Genomic DNA, 14,942 nt, shown 5'->3' with positions numbered 1-14,942 from the left:
TTCCCTCCTGGACTTTAGGCTGACACCCAAATCCTTCTAAACGAGTTCAACAAGGGGCATCTTGGGAGCTAGGACAGGACTGGGAGGTCCAAATGTGAAACCGGCTCTAGGAGTTAAGCTCGTGCAGCTTGATTTTTCTCTATGGCTGGTGCATATCCCAGTGAAGGTTACCTTTGGAAATAGCTGGGAAAAACGGCACCATCTGTGAGCTGGACAGAGTCACTTGAAACCCCTTTGCATTTAGTGGGAAAACTTCAAATACTCCCATTCAAAATGACTCATCATGAAAGCCACACTGAGGGCTGGTTCTTCAAAATAATCAAGGCCTTACCCCCTCTCCTGTCAATATACAAAGCAAGTCGTCTTGGGATTTCACTGGCTTGGGCTGTTTCTGTTCCAAATAAGGGTGGTCTCCCGGGGCAGCTGCGTTTCTTGGTTCTCAGATCAGAGCCCCTTTGAAAGGGAATGTGCTGAAAGGAGTGAGCTTCCCAGGCTTAATTGGATCTGAGAAGAAGGCCTTTGACCTGACCGATTTTAAGTGCTCAGTTCAGATTCCTTGAGGAGAGTGGAATAACTTAACCTCAAGTAACCCCAGGAAGCAAATACCTTTGGCTGGAAAGGGCTGTGCTATTTTGGCGGGCAGAGAGCAGGTTTACTGTTTGTACTTTAGAAGCAGTGGCGGGACTTGAGAATGAGCTCTTCATGGCCCATTTGCATTGAATGTTATTTGTTGTATCTGCAAGCACTTTGAATGGAATCGAAGCAGTTACCTAGGCTGCCATCATCTGTGAAAGGATAGGGACCAAACCGGGGGTGGGGTGAAGCCTGACTTACAGGTCGAGAGCAGGATGCCAAACGTGTGCAAGGGTTAAATTCCAGTGAGGGGATCCAGCCACAGGCACCCAAGGCCCTTTTGAAAAGCTTCCTCCCTTGGCTCTTTGCCCACCTTTGCCTATTCTTGCCAGCCGGCTCCTCAACGCCAGAGACTCTGAGATCCCCGCTATTCTTTAGATTGACTATATATTCTATAGACTGATCTACACATAGTAGATCAGCACATAGTAGGTGCTCAGAAAATATTTGTTGAGTGCAATCAGATTAGAATGAACCTTGGTTATAGGCCCAAGTGGGATGGAATAGGTGGGGAAATGTCACATATGGGGCCCGGTAACTCACAGCGAAGTTACTTTGCATTTGTTTTTGTAGCTGTGTAAGGATCTGGAAGCTTGGATATTCTTTGTGTTTCACTCTGTGTATTCTGCTTTCTCCTTTCCTAGAGAAGCTTCAGGGGTGTCTGGCCCCAGGACTCTACTGAGCCCAAAGCAGAAGTTGCTGGCAGTCAACCTCTCTTCTTCGTTTTGGAGAAAGCTTCAATTCATCAAGGAGGTTATGCAGGGCACCCTGTACCCCCACAGCTTGTTCCTTGGTGTCACTGCCAGCGTCTGCAAAAGACTTGCAGGGGGCTGGAACGTGCACCTTGCTTGCTACGATTTCTGATAGTTGGATAAATGAAAATCCAGGTTTCTCCGCAGCACATTCCGGATGTACAAATGGGAGTTTGGGGACATTTTGTGACCTGGGGCCGTGACAACTAGCAAGATGTGGTGCCAGCAACGGTCTGCAATAGCCTTATCATTCCCCACTCCAAATGGGGATTCTGGCCATCGCTCCCGGTCAGTGCAGATCATGGCTTTTCCCACTCCAGGGAGCATGGAAAAGCATTAGCTAGCCTATGATGAAGCTAGGGAATTTCTTGGCAGATGCCCAAGATCTTGACCCCCCCCGTTGCTCCTTTTATTAAAAGAAAGGCCAGGGCTCTGACCCTTGCTCCCCGGACTTCTGTATAAGTTCATGGTACCTCCAAGACTTTTCCTGCCCTGGGTCTCCAACCTCTGTCACTGCCAGCCTTTGATCCTATCCTGTACCTCCCGTGCTCGTAGATTTCCTTGCTCTTGGTGGCAACCACATCATTCTCTCTACCTGCCCCTGACCTTCTCTTGCTTCTGTGCTTGCTCTTTGGCTCAGGGGACCTGCCTGGCCCTGGCCTTGGTCTTTTCTCTGGTGGCCCAGTTTATGCTTTCCGGGCTGCCACCGCTGGCCTACCTGAACCCGCTGACCAATAGCTTGATCTCTCCAGTCACTTACAGAATTCCCAGCTTCCTCCTGGTTTCACTCTCCAGAATCCCAGTCAGGGGGATGTCAATATCCTCTTCCGGTTCTTGGCGAGCAGCCATTTCTTTGAGCACGGTCCTAAACACTACCTGATAGGAGCTGTTGAGAACCTACAAAAGGAACATAGAATGAAATACCCGGAAAAGGAGGATTAATGGCTTACTATAATTAAGCACTTTTCTGACTCCCCAAAGTGCCTGGTGAGATTTCAATATGCTAGTAGGAAAACACAAACCATGGGAACAGTAGGGTGGCCAGTAAGATTTGTTTTAAAGACTATTTCCATTATTCTCATACTCCTCAATCCCCCATTTGCTCTCTCTCTCTCTTTCTCTCTCTCTCTCTCTCCATATATATATACACACACATATATAAAATATATATAATATGTAATATTATTATTAATTTTTTAACAGAAGCATGGCAATAAATCTTTTCAGAGCATAAAAGACTCCATTTCCCAAATGTGGAGATGGTTATAGAGCCTAAAAATGCTTCCATGATTTAAGAGCATACCAGGCTTTCTGAGTTGCAGGAAAGGCCAAGCTCCTAGTGGTTGCTTCACTGTGAAGGATGGCAGTCTTCAGGAAAGCAGGGTAGCACCTAACGCCTAACACGTTATAGTAGCGGCCAATTCTGCGTTTAGAGATTCTTCCAAAGTAATGATGTTTCAAGCTGCCTTCTTGTTTTGTAAATCTGATCAATCTACCCCAAATCTGTGATTCTAATACCTGTGAAGCTTTCACGTCGCCCTGCTCACGATATGAAGTTGAGGTTGAGGCCATTATGGCTGTTCAACATCCGATAACGTACTGTATGCCGTTAACGTATTAGCCTCCTCTGGTAAGCGGAAGACCGACATATCCAAAGTTGTGTGTGAGCTGGGACAAATTTAAGAATGTAGCTTGTGGTTGGCTGGGTTTTTTCAGGTTGGGGGGGGCAGGCTGGGGTGCCTCAGGTCTGGCTTGCCTGATTCCCAGACTCCGCAGCTCCTCTCCAGCTGGGGGTGTTGAGTTAGCTAACCAAGCAGGCTATTACACAGAGGTGGGTGGCTCTCGTGTCATGGGGCCTAGGTAAGGCAGCCAAAATCTAAGCCTATAAAATGCCTCAATGTTATGAATCGAAACCTAAGGACCACCAGTCGCAAGTGGCCAAATGGGCTTTAAGCGACGGCCAATCAAAACTTTTGTTGCCCTGCTTCTGCCTCTTTATAAAAGCCTCTCCCCAGCTCCCGCCCGCAGAGCACTTCCTAACCACTTCCGATTTGGTGGTACACAATTCGAATCGACATATGCTCAAGTAAACTCTTAAAATGTTTTGTAGGCCTCAGTTTATCTCTTAAAACCAGAGTCTGCTTCTGAGCAGGTAGAGGTTAAGGCCCGTGGCACCAATATGGCTGCCTCGAAATTCCTCATTGTTGACAGTTCTTCCCTTGGGATGGAGTGACTTCCTATTTGCCTGGGCCAGTGATCTCTCCCCATCGTCTTTGGATTCTGAGTTTTGTTCCCCAGAAACCACGGTGCCCGCTGTGGCCCACCCGACAACAGACCCACGGGGTGGGCCTGGTTGAAGTTCTCGTCCGTCCAGGCTGTGCCACCCTACTCGATTTAGCCAGCACACGTGACTTCTTAGAGGTCTGTCTCATTTGCTTCCCCTGCCTGTAGAGTAGAGCTAGCCTCCTCACCATGGCAGGTGTATCGAGTACCCCAGTGTTGGGTTCTCCATGCCCAGAGACCTCTCCTGGGTGAATCTCTGGTTCCCACGACCGAAAACATTTGCACAGCCAGGTTTGTGAGGCGTGGGGACGTCACGGAATTAAAACAAGCGTGGATCGTGAACTAAAAGCAGCAAAGGGAGCCGAGCTGTCAGAATAGCCAAAGTATGAGAGCCCCTATCCAAATAGAAGGACTTAGCGCCCTCTCTTTAGTTTGTACCCCAGTGGTTTCCGGGATTCCCCCAAAAGGGGCCTCAAAAGTCCACACTGACAGGTCTTTCAGCTACAGGTACCATGTGGCATTTGCGTCATTCTTTGTGTTCCTGCTCTGGCCCCGCCTGTCCACCTCTGCCTCCAGTGACGTTGCTCGGCTGCCTTCCAACCCATACGGCTGCCTGTGGTGAGGAGGCCAGTGTCTGGGGCTGGGTGGGGGCGGGCGTCGTGTAGTGCACCTGTTACACGGCGCCTCCCCCCGTGCGCTGTGCACAACCTCCCGGGAGGTGCCTCCCCTGTGCCTCAGACTGCAGCTCCATCCGGTACTGCACACCTCAGCGGACGGGGGTGCCGAAGGGCTCTGAGTAATTTAAGTTTCTACTTAAAACAATTCAGATTCCAACTCTTGCTGAAAAAAATCTTTCTACCTTTCCTATTGTAAATTCAGAAGAATATATCGGCTTAATTTTGAGTTCCAGGGACACAAAATTTCAGTCCTGTGATTGTCGTTAGTACCTACAGTCCTGAGAAAGTTTCTTCGCTGTAATGGAAAGGATGCATAATAATGTTTCCACCTGAATCGGCGTGCAAATCTTAGATGTAAGTAGACACAGGAAATTAGAGCCACCAGCTTGCACCAGCGGGTAAAATCTTCATGCAGGAAAGAGGACACAGCATACTGTAGGTGTAAGGCTTATTTAAACTATTGCGACTTCCCATCTCCTCTCTGGTTATGGGGTCCAGCTGGAGAAGGGACATCCGCGGACTCTGGGGGGCCGGTTCTGTGTCCCTCTGAGGGGTCGTGGTGGCAGGACGTGGGGAAGGCTAGCTGCCACGAGCTGCTGCGGTGTTAGCCTGCATGGCACAGGCTGTTGTCTCAGTGTCTGTCTTGCAAGGCTGCCCCGTTCCTTGTCCTTCGGTCAGAGACAGCAGGCTTGCTTGTTGGGGTTTCTGAGTTGCTGTCTTTCAGCACTTAATCACCAGGGATATACGAAGCAAAAAGAGAACTCAGGAAACTCCCCACCATGTCATCCCTTGGGTCATGAGGTTACTAGCCAGTCTGATCGCTCTCCACCCTTCAATTTTTTTTAATGTTTATTTTATTTTAGAGAGACAGAGAGAGAGCGAGGAGGAGAGGGGCAGAGAGAGAGGGAGACACAGAATCTGAAGCAGGCTCCAGGCTCTGAGCTGTCAGCACAGAGCTCGACACGGGGCCTGAACCCACGAATCTGACCTGAGCTGAGGTCGGATGCTCAACCGACTGAACCACCAGGTGCCCCTCTCCACCCTTTTCTTTTCTCCACCCTTGAGAAGATTCTTTTCTTTTTTTTTTTTAATAATTTGTTTTTTTTTTAATTTACATCCAAGTTAGGATATAGTGCCTCAATGATTTCAGGAGTAGATTCCTTAATGCCCCTCACCCATTTAGCCCATCCTCCCTCCCACCACCCCTCCAGCAACCCCCTGTTTGTTCTCTACACTTAAGAGTCCTTCAGAGGCTTCTTCTATTTGTTTTTCATATAACGTCTAGGGTTTTAAGCTGTAGTAAGTGGGAAAAGTACATCTACTCCATCTTTCTAGAATTTAACGTCATTTTTATTGAGGTTTCGACAAAGACTGATTTGCCTTGATATCTAGATAAATTGAATGTTTTATTTTGGGCTTTGCCACCTTTAAAAGGGTTCTGGAATGTGATTATATTATCAATAGGGCTCTGAAAGTAGGGCCATGGAGGGTTACCTTTGGTTTTTTTCTGACCCACTTTGATTTAATGTGTGGCATTTAAATCTTCATCTGTTTTAAGAAAAGCTCCTTTGGGCTATGCTAACAATGGAACGAAGCAATGAATCCCAGCACCAAGAGGCAGTTCCCCGCTGGCCTGGGGCCACACTGCTCCAACTTCTGGAGGAAGGCGGGCTTGAGTTTTTATCTGACTTACCTTGTTATCGTAGCTCTCAGTTTCCACGGAGTTCGTGGGTTCATTTAATAAATCGTCCCAAAAGCTCTCTTTAGAAACAAACTCCATGGCTTTTGATTTTGGAGGGCACAGCAGAAGCGAAGGCATTTGGAAAAACAACCACAACAACGAGCAAACAAAACCAAAACCAAAAGGAAACAGAGTTACGGCATTTTGCCCTTTTAAATAAAAATGCATGCATCATCAATAAGGCTTTAGGTAAACTCATCAAGTTTCCTAAAATTCAGCGGGGGGATATTAATAAAATAGGAATAAAAGGGTCAGTTTCAGTGGCTGACTTTAGGAAGTGTGTGTTACTAGCGGCTGGTGAAGGTTCACCTGACACAGTGACATTTGAGTGAGTCCTGAATGAAGTAAGGCAGTGAACAAGCAGGCAGATAGCTGGAAAAGAACATTCCTGGCAGGGGGCTAGCAGGTGCAAAGGCCCTGAGGTGACAGTATGTGGGAGTGTGGCTGACATAACTGACAAACTGTAAGAGGCACAGTATACCTGGAAAGGGGTGAATATGGAAGGTAGCGGGAGTGGAAATGGGGGAGCGGGGAAGGGGTTACAAGGCCAGCCCACAGAGGACCTTATAGGCTATGGGAAGAATTTTAGATTTTATTCTGGGAGAGATCTATTCTGAGTGTGATTTCCTCTTGGAAATCCTGAGGAATATTCCTAACTCCTGCCAGTGTTGTAAAAAAATTGCCGATTTCCAGACGTACGTACGGCTCCTAATTGCGAATTAAAGCATAAGAGATACATTCTCGAGCCTGTGAGCGCATGACAAGCAGAGAGCAAATGCCTTTGTTCTCAAGGTCAGGTACAGCCTGGGCCAGGAGAGGGGCTTAGAGCCTCCAGTGTCGACGGGGTGCAAATTGAATCAAGGAATTGATAATTACATCTTGGGCCCCATCTCCTGCTCCCGGGAAGGTGTGGCTCTTGAGGGGGGCGCTCAGGGACGGGCTCTCAGACGGTAATTGAGCCCCCAGGGAAATTACTGGGGCCTGTTTTCTCAGCTTCAGGATGACAGCAGCTCATTGAAGCCGGCCCACCCAGAGAGCCCTGAAAATCCACCAGGTTGGTGCAGGGCTGACTTATTGTGTCCGATTTTGTGTCTCTGTGACACCTTTGGGGATGGAGAAGATTCTCCGTGATCTCTGCACGTGTTTACCTTGCACTTCTTCCCAGTTCTGGTTCAGTAATAAAAACTCTGTTGGGATAGAGAGCCCCCACTGAGCTGGACCTGCCTTTACCAACACCAGGCCTGGGGGCCTTTCTGCTCGATTCCAGAAACACCGTGTGTCCCCACACTGGCTGCCACGGAAACGGCCGAGAAGCGTTTTGAAAAGCCATTCGGGAACACCCAGCAACAATCCATGGGAGTTCCAGCAAGCTCTGAGGGGGAGGCTCCTTGTGGTGGTCACTGGAGAGCGAATGTGGAGGACCTGGGAGAACGCGTCTGGAGAGACAGAGTGGCAGGAGGTGCCTCCTGTGGAAGATTCTTCTAGTATGCGCCCATCCTAGATTGAGAGTGAGAGCCTGGCTCTGGGCCAAATAGCTTAGCAAGTCCCCATCATTTGTGATTCCCCATTTGAATCATGCAAATGAACGGAAACGAAACTAGGTGTTTATCGCGGGAAGAAGGTGGCTTGGCAGTCCTGAATGCCGAACGACAGCCTTCTGAAGGGTTCGATTCAACATAATAATTAACCGTACTAACGTCAACGGGCGCTGTCTCCATGTCAAGACAAGCTCAGCAGATGTGCAGCCAACAGCCACAACTGGGGCTGAACGACAAGGAAAAGCTTTATGCCTAGTGCCTAATTAACTTTCCCTTTGGGGATTTCTGTCTACCTCTACCTTTGTTCTGGTGAGCTGCTCATCTTCTCCTGTGAGGCCCTATGGGAGGGTTGGTGGGGGCGGGGTAAGTGTCAGGCCCTTGAGCGGTGGCCCTACGGGCTACTTGCAACCTGTCACCCAGCCCCTTGGCTCTCTGGTCCCCTCTTCTGTGTCAGGCTCGTCTTCAGGGCAGCACAGAGGAGCGGGGCTGACGTTGGTAGGTGCCAGGCACACACGATTCCCTAAAGTAGACTGTGTCCTCTCTGGAGCCGATTAAGCACAGATCTTAATTTTTTCTCCATCCAATCAGTGCCTCTCTTCTAATGGCTTTTCCTGCCAGAACCATAGTTCCCGAATTCGGGAGAGATGTTTGAGCCGCCCCTGCAGGGCAGATCCCCCCATTGTGGATGAGGAAAGGGAGAGAGGAAGCAGTGAAGCATGAGCCGTGGGGCCGGCTCTGAAAAATGGGCAACCTAGCTCTGCTGATAAACAGGCAACAGAAGCAACTTTGTCCTGCCTTCACCTCCTCGACCTTTCCTGTAGTAAGTTCCTTCTTATTCTCGACAGGTGGGTTGAGGGATTGGCTCGTCTGGTGATTGCTAAGGGCACAAGTCTATAAGCTGTTCTCAAACCTTGCTCCTCGAAGTGGGGCCCATGGATTAGTAGCAGTAGCTGCTGCTGGGAGCTTGTGAGAAATACAGGACCTCAGACCTACTGAGCCGGAATCTGCATTTTAACAAGATCCTCAGTGATGGTTCTGTCCATTAAAGTTTGAGCGGCACAGCTCTAAACCCTCCCTGGAAATGGATTAAGATGAAGACAATTCTATTGATCGGTACCCTTCTGGGGGGGGGGGGCGGGGTTGGGTAGCGGGTGGGCTACATTGTCTAGAGTCTGAGAGTTTGTTTGATAAGCCACCTGTGTGTCCCAGACTTAATCTCCCCCTCAGCCTCTACCACGTTGAAAGACAAGATACTGTAGTCCCTAAATTGTTTCTAATAGGATGGGCCTGGTTAATTGTGGGGCTTTTGCTTTGGGGGTGAGGGTGGGAGGTGTCAGTGGGGATTTTGCCACCATCAGGATTCCCTCCTGTCTTTCCCCTTCATAGGATTCAACTAAGCCCTCCTTAATGAAGAACGAACGTGTTTCAAGGCACCATTTGTGGGGGCTCCAATTTATTCCCTACCAAGGTGCCATTGGATATGTCTATTTGGACGGGCCCTCGCGTCCTTGTCTAGCCCTGCTGTCCAGCCCTCGGGGATGCCGGCAGCCAGCTAGACCCTCCTGAAATGTGGGGCTCCTGAGTAAGGGATGAAGTTCTCTCCCAGGTCATTCCGTCTTGCTCCAGAGACCCTCTCTCTGTTTCTCATTCTATTCCTCCTCTTCAGGAAAGGACACGGAAGCCCATCCAAGTTCAGAGGCCGTGTGCCCAGCACGGCCCCGGGTCCTCTCGAGGACTTGGTGCGAGCTGGACCAGCAAGGGCCCCACCCTCCCGGGGCACCACCCCGCAGCCCAGGACACTCTGCGGGGAGCAGGGATCTTTGGATATGTTATGCCGGGCGCTTACCACTTTCTTCCTCATGAGCCACGTCAGGGGTAGCACACACTGAAAAAGAGTGGCAACAATTATTGATAGGATGTGGTATGGTGAACTTGTCTGGACCTTTGGGTCCCTGAGGGAATCGGTTTAAAAAGCACGTCCCAAATAGCTGGGGGAGACCAGAGTGGAGATCGTGGGTTTTGGGGTAAGTGGCTTTCACAGTCTTTGGCAGTTTGAGGCCTGTTGCTTACGTTCGACAAATAGTGATTCCCCTCCCTCTGTTCACACTTCATCTCGCCCACCAGAATTTAAATTCTGAGAAGGTGTCATTTTTTTCTTTTCACGGGCACACTGAGCTCCTGGAGGAACAGGTGCACAATGTAGTGATTCAACAGCTCTGTGTGCTCTGCTACGTTCACTGCGAGCGTGGCCACTGTCTGTCAGAGGTTGTGATGGTTTTGTCCATCTTATATCCTGCCCAGTACGCAGTAGGTGAACAATTAAGTGTCGGTAGGTATACGGTAAATGTCATGGAAGAAACTGAGTAAGGGTAACCTATTATCTTTCCTTCCAATTCCAGTGGTAAATACGCTCACCTCCCTTTTCAAAATTCAATTCTCATTCAAACTTAAAAGCACTTTACCCTTTGGCTCCGTTTCTTCCTTGGTCCCTGAGCCTGGCACCAAGCCCTAGAAATAATGCCTTGGCCACTGGCCTTAGGTAAGATCGCTGTATCCTAAAAGGTCAAAGGAGGTCTCTCTTTGGCCGGGGGCACGCTCATCCTGTTATTCTTACCTTCTTGTGGATGGATTTGTTAACTTCTACAAGTCATTTAAAATCATCATAAGATCGGGGCGCCTGGGTGGCTCAGTCGGTTAAGCGTCCGACTTCAGCTCAGGTCACGATCTCACGGTCCGTGAGTTCGAGCCCCGCGTCGGGCTCTGGGCTGATGGCTCAGAGCCTGGAGCCTGCTTCCGATTCTGTGTCTCCCTCTCTCTCCGCCCCTCCCCCGTTCATGCTCTGTCTCTCTCTGTCTCAAAAATAAATAAACATTAAAACAAAAATTAAAAAAAAAAATAAAATCATCATAAGATCATAAGATTTAAATACCTTCCAAATCTGACTTCGCAGTGGTTAGTGTGGTTGTTGAGAGTTTTAGTTTTGATTTTGATTTTGCAGGTGCTGTTGAGAGACAGAAGAAGGTGGCCATTAGCGATTTTAAACTCCCACTTTCCGAGGGATCCATATTAGACATTTAGGGCCCGAAGTTCTTCCTCGATGCCCAAGGCTGATCGCGAGAGGGGACGAGCAGATTGGAGGGCACTGGATGCACCCCTGCCTTTCGTCCTCCTCTTTAGTTCTGCTAACTTATCCAGGACTGCGGTGAACCAGGGGTCGGGACACGTAGCCCCTCTGTGGCCTTCTCCTCTGGTCACCACAGGGCCAGTTAGGATCCTCAGGATAGACAGAACAGTATGGGGGGAGATTTTGGAGCTCCGGGTCGCTCCAAAGCCGTGTGGAAATGTATGGGGTATGCGTGTCACTACGGGAAGTGGGCATGTCTGCCCTCCTGGTGCTCTCTGAGGAGTGTTCGATGGGAGCTGGCCGGGACACAAGGGGGCTATCTAGTACGATCCGCTAAGATACGCAATGGGAGGCTACTGTATTTTCTGAGGACTTTTGTAAGTTCTTGGTTATCGTTATTTCATGTCTGGCGGGATCTTGTAGTCCCTATTCCTTTCTGTGCCCTCCCCACCTCTCCCTCTTCCTATCCCTACACCCATGCATGCGCGCGCACACGTCCTGTATGTAAGTCCTGTGTGTGCACAGCAGAGACTAGCAGGCCAGTGGTCAAAAAGCAGAGGCAAACTGCTCCGCCTGCCCCCGGGGGTGTCAGGATTCGAGCCTGGGCCAAGGGGTCAGGACGCAAGCCTCCCGCACCCGTGCAGCATCCGTGACTATCAATCCTTTAGCTGAGGCTGAGCCCTCTGCAGTCAAGGACCTCTCCAGCTTTTAAGAAGACTCATCCCATGCCCCGATGCATCAGCACTCCTGTGGCGCTTGGGTAAATTCCTAGCAGTGTTATTGCTGGGTCATAGGGTAGTTCTATTTTTAACTTTCTGAGGAACCTCCACACTGGTTTCCAGAGCGGCTGCACCAGTTTGCATTCCCACCAGCAGTGCAAGCGGGTTCCCGTTTCTCCGCGTCCTCGTCAGCGTCTGTAGTTTCCTGGTTTGTTCATTTTAGCCGCTCCCGATGTTTACAGCAGCGCTTTCAACGCTAGCCAAATTATGGAAAGAGCCCAAATGGCCATCAGCTGACGAATGGATAAAGAAGATGTGGTTTATATAAGCAATGGAATACTACTTGGCAATGAGAGAGAATGAAATCTTCCCACTTGCAGCAACATGGATGGAACTGGAAGGTATTATGCTGAGTAAAATAAGTCGGTCAGAGAAAGACAGATATCATATATTTTCGCTCATACGTGGATCTTGAGAAACTGAACAGAAGAGCATGGGGGAAGGGCAGGGGGAAAAATAGTTACAAACAGAGAGGGAGGGAGGGAAACCAGAAGAGACTCTTAAATACAGAGAACAAACTGAGGGTTGATGGGGTAGTGGGTGAGAGAGGGGGAAATGGGTGATGGGCACTGGGGAGGGCACTTGTTGGGATGAGCACTGGGTGTTGTAGGTAAGTCAATTTGACAATAAATTATATTCATTAAAAAAAGGGAAAAAAAGAGAAAATACTGGAGAAGAACTTTGTTGTTTTTGAGCTGAAGAACTCCTTCAACAAGATAAAAATTGTAACTTATAAAGGAAACTAGTAATAAATTCAACGTCATTAAAAATATAAAAAAAATAGGGGCGCCTGGGTGGCTCAGTCGGTGAAGCGGCCGACTTCGGCTCAGGTCATGATCTCGCAGTTCGTGAGTTCGAGCCCCGCGTCGGGCTCTGTGCGGACAGCTCAGGGCCTGGAACCTGTTTCGGATTCTGTGCCTCCCTCTCTCTCTCTGACCCTCCCCCATTCATGCTCTGTCTCTCTCTGTCTCAAAAAAAAATAAACGTTAAAAAAAAATTAAAAAAAAATCATGTAAAAAGGAAGAAAACTCATCCCACTGTGGCATAGCTTTGTTAGCGATCTTTTTTTTTTTTTTTTTGAACCTATTTCCCCGAAGGCGGTCCTACTCTAGCCCTTCAGCACATAGGCAGTGTCAGACCTTGTCCTTGTGCGGAGAGCATGGATGCTTGAAGGCAGTTATCCTCTCTCAGAGCCACGTGTCTTCCAGGCTTGCCACCCCCTTGATGCCAACACGTCTGCGGATGACGCAGCCTCTGAGTCTGTCTAACGCCGCTCTCTCCTCCGAGTCTGCGTCCAACTCTCATGCGGTGTGGCAGTCCTCACGCTGAACAGCTGTCCCGGGGCTGGCTAAAGCAGGACTGATTTCCGTTTGTATCATCTTTTAACTGTATTTCGTTACGCTAACTTTTCCAGCACTCACATCAGTCATACCACTGACTTCTTAAACTTGTGGATGAGTAAAGTGTCTACCCCAAACAGGCCTTCCCCACCTTGTACTTTCCCATCCTACCGTTTCTGTGGGGTTCAAAGCAGGATCCGCTCTAAGTTAGCGCTGGATTTTATGTAGCTAGTCCCGGGTCAATGTTTCCGCCTGTCAGGATTGTTTAGAATCTGATTGCATTATCCCCATCAACCAACAGCTTCAGGTCGTCTGCGAATATAAATATTCCTCCTCCGTCCGTATCCAGGTCTGTGCTAAAATGTCCCAAGCCCTGTGGCTCCCCACTAGAAACTGGGTTGACTCTGATCCTTAAACAGTATCTCTGGGTGGTTATTCGACAGTTCTCATTCTATCATCTTCCATTAGCATCCACCTGACATTTCTCCGTCTCGTCCACGGAATAGCAGGAAGGCTTTGCAAATGAACCCCCTTGTGGAATGTGGGCCTACTGGGTTACCACAGTTCCCTCGATCTACTAACTTCGTCAAGAAGGGACCTTGATTTGTCCTTAGCCTATGCTGGTTTCTTGTGACCATTTTGCTCTCAGTATTTTTGCCCCGGGTTGGTCACACAGACTCATTTCGCATTTCCTCAAAAACCATACATGTGATTAAGCCACTCTCACTCTATAGATATTCTGGTGTATGTTTTATCCCGGTCAGGACACGGAGTTATCGTTCCCTTCTGATCTTTTCACCAGCCTTTGGTTTCTGCTATTTCTTGCCTAATTTTGTTGCATCTATTTCAATCCAGAGATCACTTTTCCTTCTTAGAGAAGTCAAATTAAATAGCAAAGAACCTGACTTTCTCTGACTCGTTCCTCCGAATTGTACTATAAACGGTGTCCCTGTTTACCTTGATCTTCTTCTTGCCCCAATCATATTTTATTTATTTCTAAAAAAATCTTTAACGTTTATTTATTTTTGTGAGAGAGAGAGAGAAAGAGCGCAAGTGGGGGAAGGGCAGAGAGAGAGGGAGACACAGAATCCAAAGCAGGTTCCAGGCTCTGAGCTGTCCGCACAGAGCCCGACGCGGGGCTCGAACTCACAAGCTGTGAGATCATGACCTGAGCCGAAGTTGGAGGCTTAACTGACTGAGCCACCCAGGCGCCCAACCCTAATCATATTTTAAAAGGACCCTCTTTTTTTGTGGCTGCCTGCATGATAATGATGATGATGGTGGTGGTGAGGGGGATGGTGACAACAATGACTTTTTGGGAAGAATAAGTTTGTCCTGGGCTTCAGCTCTCCTGGCCCTATTCTTAAGTTTGAGCCATTTTCCTACCTTCATCACAGGTAACCTTCTCATCTTTTTAGCCTCTGCGTGTGATCTTTCAAAATCTGAGTCTACTGGAGGAAACGGCACCGGTCTGCACTTTGGAGAGTTTTCCAACCGTCTTCTCCATCCGGCCAGGTGGCTTGAGGTAAACTCCACTGACAGCCCTTCCTCCCTCTGTTTATCCCCACCCACATTCCTATACGGACAGTATCTCTTTGTATATCCATCTTTCTATACGGAGCCCCCTTCCTGCCAAGACTTTTTTGGGGAGTAGGATACACCCTCCTATCACCATATCTGGTCCTGAGTCAGGTGAGGACTCAACAACAATTTTGCAAGTATTTAACAAATATTTACAGTATACTCACACAGGCTTACTATGTGCCAGGCACTAAGTCTTGAGGAGTTTTACAGCCATGGGCATAATGCTCTGTGTTAGAACTTCTGCGGTTCTTTACGATCCTGCTCTGTGCATGGATAGGTAGACACCTGAGGCCATCAGTAGCCTTTCTGGTCCTCCCTCGGAACACTTCCTTATATACATCATGAGGCATTTCTTGTGCCGTTAGCATTCCTTCATTATCAGACTGCCTCTCTCCATAGTAATAGGTTTCAAGGATTTATCTGGGTGTTTTCCCTCCATATTCGGTTCAAAGTCTTATTTGTTGAGAAGGGCCTTGCCATGTAAAATGCTG

General features: G+C 48.6%; 1 protein-coding gene across 1 annotated transcript in view; it reads right to left on the bottom strand.

The window, feature by feature from the left end:
- Positions 1–14,942, bottom strand: part of ERICH6B (glutamate rich 6B) — a 69,583-nt gene that overhangs the window by 24,611 nt on the left and 30,030 nt on the right. The window contains exons 6-9 of the mRNA XM_053215756.1: positions 10,554–10,625; positions 9,471–9,509; positions 6,039–6,127; positions 2,146–2,282 (exon numbers count right to left, since the gene is read on the bottom strand). Of these exons, the coding sequence (XP_053071731.1) occupies positions 2,146–2,282; positions 6,039–6,127; positions 9,471–9,509; positions 10,554–10,625 (337 nt within the window). The remainder of the gene's footprint in view (positions 1–2,145; positions 2,283–6,038; positions 6,128–9,470; positions 9,510–10,553; positions 10,626–14,942) is intronic.

The sequence above is a fragment of the Acinonyx jubatus genome, chromosome A1 (assembly GCF_027475565.1).
Source record: "Acinonyx jubatus isolate Ajub_Pintada_27869175 chromosome A1, VMU_Ajub_asm_v1.0, whole genome shotgun sequence".
Classification (NCBI taxonomy): domain Eukaryota; kingdom Metazoa; phylum Chordata; class Mammalia; order Carnivora; family Felidae; genus Acinonyx; species Acinonyx jubatus.
The sequence above is the reverse complement of the archived record's forward strand: the minus strand, read 5'-3'. Positions and strand labels throughout refer to the sequence as shown.